The following is a 6,057-nucleotide window of genomic DNA, read 5'->3' as shown; positions in this document are numbered from 1 at the left end:
AAAAAAAAAAAAGATATATGGCAGGTGCTAGAAAGATTTGGGATCAGACACATCTGGGCTAGAACCTTGGCTCTAGTGTTTTTTTCTGCCCCCTGGCAGATACTCTGATGATACGATTACACATCCTAATTCAGATAAGGAACGCCCAGCCTACATCCCAGAGCTTCTATAATATTAAATGAAATAAATAATTACTGGGAAATCCTAAGCACAGGATCTAAGAGAAGCAGGCAGCCAGTAAATTATGATTTATAACTCATACTTAATGTTGTTACCTTAACAATGCATTTAAGTAATTATTGTTAAATACAATCTGGTTTGCAAATGAGGACTCTGAGACAAAAAAAAAAAAAAAAGAGCGAGAGAGAGAGAGAGGGAGAGAGAGCTGTTTTACCAAAATTCACTAAGTATATACTAGTACTGGTGCTCTAATCCATGGCTCCTGCCCTCAAATGGCCCCATCCATTTACTAGAGTAGTTTTTGCATGGAGCGTGCTGCACAGGTGGATGGATGGATGCAGAGATGGAAAGAAGGAAGAGAGGAAGTGAGGGAGGGAAAGAAAGAAAGGAAAGAAGGAAGAATGGAAGTGGGGAAGGGAGGGGGGAAGGGAGGGAGGAAGGAAGGGAGGGAGGGAGGGAGGAAAGGAGGGAGGAAGGGAGGATGGGAGGGACGAAGGAAGGAGAAAACCAGACAGAAAGGAACAGGCCCACGAGCTAGTCCCTATGGTACAGGTGTCCCAGACACCACGTAATGGCACTCAGGACACAGCGAGGAAGTGTGCCGGTCACGGAAGTGTGCCGGTCACGACGCAGCGTGAAGCCGTGATGCGGCGTCACTACACAGCCAGCGTGTGGCCGTGAGGCGCCGTCACGACGCAGCGTGAGGCCGTGAGGCCCGGCAGCGTGAGGCCGTGGGTCCCGTCACTACGCTGCGTGTGGCCGTGAGGCGGCGTCACTACGCAGCCAGCGTGAGGCCGTGGACCCCGTCACTACACAGCGTGTGGCCGTGAGGCACCGTCACTACGCAGCGTGCGGCCGTGGGGCGCCGAGGAGACAGACCCCTGGGCGGCGGCCCGGGCCGGGCCGGGGCGGGCGGCGGCGGGCTTACTGGTGTAGGTGATGTTGAAGCCCCTGCCGGTGGTGGAGTGGTCGGACTGGAACTCCAGGCGGACCACGTGGCCGCTGCTGGCCAGCTGCGACGGCACCTCGTGGCCCGAGAACGTGCCGAGGACCGTGACGTCGGAAGCCCCGTCGTCTTTGACGGCGAGGAAGTCGAACTGCGGCTCCACGTCGAAGTCGTTGAAGATGAGGTGGATTCTGCTCCCGGGCTCGGCGATGATGAGCCACACGCAGTTCATGTTGTTGCCGTACTCCTCGGGGTAGTTGGGCGACAGGATGATCCCCGACGACGCCGTGAAGTTGAAGAAGCACGAGACTGCGGAGACACAAGCGTGTGGCAGACGGTCTCGCACAGGCGCGGACCCGAAGCTCTGCCGCTGAACGCCCCGCCTCTCCCCGAGTCGTGAGCACAGTGTCCCCTGGGCCACCGCGGGCCGGCCGTGGCCGGGCGCCGGCTGGGCTCAGAGGGGCTCCCCGCCGGCCTCCGGGACGGGGGCCCAACAGACAGTGTCTAGTGGGGCCTTCGGCCTTCAGAAGGGCGGGCGCTCATAGCAAAAGGCACACCTGCCTCGTGGGAACAATTTCCGGAAAATCGTATGGGTGCTTATTCATGTCGCCTTTCTGTTTTTATTTTACGTTGGCTTTTAAAATGCAGGTTCTCAAGTTACTTATTTTTTATCAGTTACAGGGTAACAAATAATAGCTCAGAAAAGCAGACCAATGAACCACGGGGATAATATAAAGATCTCTTGGATCATTTATCTCTTAAGGGTGTGACTTGAAATCACTTTACGTGCATGTGTGCACACGTATGTATGGACACGTGTACTTTTTGGGGAGGTCGCCTGCTGGACTTAGGTCTGGGGTCTGACAATTCCGAATACACTTTCCAGGCCACGCTACGTTTAGTCACAAAATAAATCTTGCTTTTCAACTGCAGTGAAGTGCTTGGTTCTACTTGTTAAAACCCTTTACCTACAAGAACCAGGCACTGACACCCAGACGGATGCTGTGGTGCCTCCTTCTTACAGCATTAGCCAAGGGATAAGGATGGACGCCTGGGGACGCCCGGCACTCACACACACAGCTGGGCTTGTTCCCCGACCACTGGTTGTTCTGCTGGCACGTGATGACCCTCTCCCCCACCAGCTCGAAGGCCGCCTGGCACTCGAAAGTGAGCGTGTCCCCGTGCAGGAAGCTGCTGCCAGTCCGCTTCCCGTAGGCGGGGACCCCGGGATCCCCGCATCCTCCCTTTTCAATTTCTGAAAAAGGGAGAGAAAAACGAACAGTCAAACAAAACACTCAGTGCACATTTTTTTAAACAATTCAGAAAGTGAGTGAGTGGTTACTTCTGCTGCTGTACTTGTAGCTTTTGATTTGTTAAGAGTTTCAAAAGGATGCTCATTTCATCTAACATATAATTGCAAAAGCCTGGGGGCGGGGGGAGAGTGAACTTGAGAGAAAGGTATTTAATTTATCGTCTTCTAAGGGAGCCGGATGGTTGCACACATGTTGGTAATGCAGACGTTACAAGTATTAGATGCCCCTGCCTGGCCCCCACGCCTCCCACATCCTGTCCAGAACTGCTGGTGTTAAAATGTAAATACCAAGGCGTTTTCATCTGTTTTTTTTTTTTTTTTTTAATGTGAACAACACAAGTAAGATTGTCCATTCCCTACTGAATATTTAAATCAATAAATGAGTGTGAATATTCTTTCCCTTAATCTTAAGACTCGTTTATGAAACAAAAGGAATATATTAATGGTCTTCAGGTGAAAAGAAAATAGGCAGAAATCAAGCCCCTTTTTCATTAAAACACGACTGTAATGAAAGATGGATACAAACGCGTCAAGAGTATACATATATTTCAACCTTTGCTCCGTCTTAAATGTTAACTACACAAAATGAATTAAATATTTATTCATACGAAAATAGTTCTTGAGAGCAAACTACACGTCAGGTCCTGTTCTAGGTAATGAGGTTACTTAGCAAACAAGACCGAATTCTTGCACTCACGGGGCTCACATTATATGGAGGGAAAGGAGGAAAGTTTTTAAATGTGTAGGATTTCAGACCGTGATAGGTGGTCTGAAGCAAGATGAAGAGGTGCAAAGGATTGCGAATAGTGGATGCGGGAGGAAACAGAAGGTATAAACATCCCAAGGGAAGTCTGAAATCAGCCCTTCTAAGAAAGAGATACCAGCCCAGTGTGGTGGGTCCGCCCTGATAGCCGGAAAGGAAGGGAGAGACACCCCCCCCCCAAAACCCCGGCAGCCTGTCAGGTTTTAGGTTTTTGTGAGTAGTACCCCGGGAAGAAGGCATTGCAGGGCTTTAGGATGAAACAGGACCTGATCTGAATCCCAGTGTAAAAAACCTCCCTGCAGGACTGGGGAGTGGAGGCAGGGAGAGAAGTGAGTTTCAACCACCACAGGATGGTTTCCATGCACACGTCCCCAGTCCATCTACTGGTCCCCCTCAGATTCTTCATGGGCTTATCCTAGTTTCTTGTGCCCACCAGACACACATTCAAATCCAGGTTTATTAGCAATCTAACTACTTTCTAGTCACGTTCACAATTTTCTGGAATGTTGTAGAATGGCACTGGACCGAGTTTCTGGATGGTCTTTCGGGACGTGCCTACCTTGTGGGGAACATATACACACCCCGTGATGAGCGGGGAAACTTGACATCTGAGAGTTTACCAAAGAAGTTTACCAAAGAAGTGAAGTCAGCTGTAACATCATAATGGTGTCACAACTCGCAATATATGGAATACGGTCACATCAATGTGCTCCTCTACCTCCCAGGCTATCAAGTAAAGAAGGGGACCCTTACAGTGACAGTTAATGGGAACAGAAGTGTTCCTGAGTGCAACACAGGCCAAAGAAATCACCCCGACACCATGTTTTCTTAAGGACAGACCCTGAAGTTCAAGTTGTGTGACTTGAGCCATGAGTGGACTTAACTTGACTTTAACAGTGAGGGTGCCTTGCACCAAATTTTGTTTGTTTTTGACTTGAATAAAAGGCAAATCAATGGTTTGTAACAAAAACCAGCTTTCAGTTGGTGCAGCCTCTCTGCTGTGTAGGGGCTGGGCACCCCAAGGTCCTGGCAAAGGACACAGCCCTGAAGTCAGGAATCAGGATGCCAGAGACTCCTGGTCTCTGAATGGCCACCATGAGCAACTCAGTCTCTCAAAAGCCTCACGTTTACATCATCAGCTACTGCTTCCTTACCTCAAAGGTCAGTAGAGGGAGTTAAACGATATAATTCACACAACATAGCCAGGATCTAGGGCTTGAAATGTTAGCCATCACTAACATTGTGAGCAACCATAGACTTTTAGAAGTTTGTTCTGCATCTGTGATTCTGTGGATTTACCACAGTTCCTTCTTACAAGGAAATACAGGACGGCGTGTTGGGATAATGCTGTTTCTACATTAATTGAGTCCAAGAAGTGAGCAGAGTGCTCAGACTCAAAACGGTTGTAGTTAGACCCGCAGTGTGGATGCAGATGGAGAGCTTAGCTGCTCGCAGATGCTTGCACGTGGAGTGGCGCACGGCTGAGGGAGACATTCGCACGGGGAACAGTGCACAGCTAAGGGAGACCCAGCTGATTATTCATCTGTGCACCACGCACCTGGAAGGGTCCCAGCACGGGCAGAGAGGAACAAAGCCTTGTTCCCATCACAGCTAAGGTCCCCAGGGAGCCTTTACACAACCGAGTATCCTGCTGCAAGGTCCCTTATCAAACTCTATCCACAAGACTTTCTGACACCCTGGGGCCTCCATGTTGTTGACTTTCCATTCTGTGTCTCCTCCTCAACACTCCACCGAATGTTGTACCTTCTTCAACCAGCCCCCAGGTGCGTGAGCAGATCCGCCTATCAGCCGCCTGTGTGGCATAAAGGGACCCAGCAGCGTACTGTTGGTGTGCATTTTCCAAATACTTTACGCATCTTCAACTTAAATTTCTGCCTTTCCTTGAAGGGCACTCACATTCAAGCCAGAGGCACAGCGAGCAGTCCCAAATCTCTTGGGCGCCCTTCCTTGCTGGCCCCCCACCTCCATCTACGGCATGTCCTCTTTTTCCTTCATGGCCTCCACCCTCATTATAGCCCACAGCCCAGATTTTGCTCCCTGTTCTAGAAAAGTCAGGGTTTTTTTTTTGTTGTTTTCTTTTTTGGAGAGGTTTTAGAACCCATCCAGTCAGGATGGATTTCAGTTGTGAGCCTGTCTTTCTGCCTCATCACACTGCAGATTTTTCCAGAATGATGACTAATCCATGTCTGTACTAAAAATAGTGCCAGAAACAAGTAGATTCTTGGTATTTTGTTCTTTGAAGGACCCTCTGAGATGTCTGACCCAGCTTCCGGTAGAAGACAGGCTGCCGATTTGTTCTCTGCCCTACAAAGACCTGCTAGCCTCTGGCCAGTGTTTTGGTCTGTGGCCAGCATGGGGAGCGCAGCACGTGGGCTGTTCTGGCTGTCAGGTGTAGGACACAAGCAAACAGAGCAGGCCACGGACGTGTGAGGTCTGCAGCTTGGGGCAGCCGGCGGAAAACAGTAGGCAGTATGAAATACGCCAGCCGGGGACACACGTACGGCAGAAAGAGAATGCAAGGTGAGAGGGAACACAGACCATGCAGGGCTCCGTTTCGGGTGGAAACAGGGCTAGACTCTGCAGAGGAAACATTTGAGTAGAGGTGTGGAGGGAGCACCCGCGTGAGCGGAAGAGAGAAGAACACCGCACGGACAGAAGACAGAGCCACAGCCCGGGGCTGAGTGACGAAGCCCCCCGGCCGGGTTGGGCAACAGCAAGATTGCCGTCCTGCGATCAAGGGGGAGGCAAGTGGAACACCAGAGCAACAAGCAGGTCATGGATCAGGCAACAGAGGACCTCTTGACCTTGACTGGGATATGGTTCTTTCATGATGCT

General features: G+C 50.4%; 1 protein-coding gene across 1 annotated transcript in view; it reads right to left on the bottom strand.

The window, feature by feature from the left end:
- CSMD1 (CUB and Sushi multiple domains 1) overlaps positions 1-6,057 on the bottom strand; it is a 467,695-nt gene that overhangs the window by 383,844 nt on the left and 77,794 nt on the right. Inside the window, exons 6-7 of the mRNA XM_039255776.1 lie at positions 2,199-2,381; positions 1,109-1,435 (exon numbers count right to left, since the gene is read on the bottom strand). Coding sequence (XP_039111707.1) covers positions 1,109-1,435; positions 2,199-2,381 — 510 coding nt within the window. The remainder of the gene's footprint in view (positions 1-1,108; positions 1,436-2,198; positions 2,382-6,057) is intronic.

This window comes from Hyaena hyaena, unplaced genomic scaffold, assembly GCF_003009895.1.
Source record: "Hyaena hyaena isolate Hyena2069 unplaced genomic scaffold, ASM300989v1 scaffold_545, whole genome shotgun sequence".
In the NCBI taxonomy this organism is placed as follows: Eukaryota; Metazoa; Chordata; class Mammalia; order Carnivora; family Hyaenidae; genus Hyaena; species Hyaena hyaena.
Note: the sequence above shows the minus strand (reverse complement) of the source record. Positions and strands in the feature narration are given on the sequence as shown.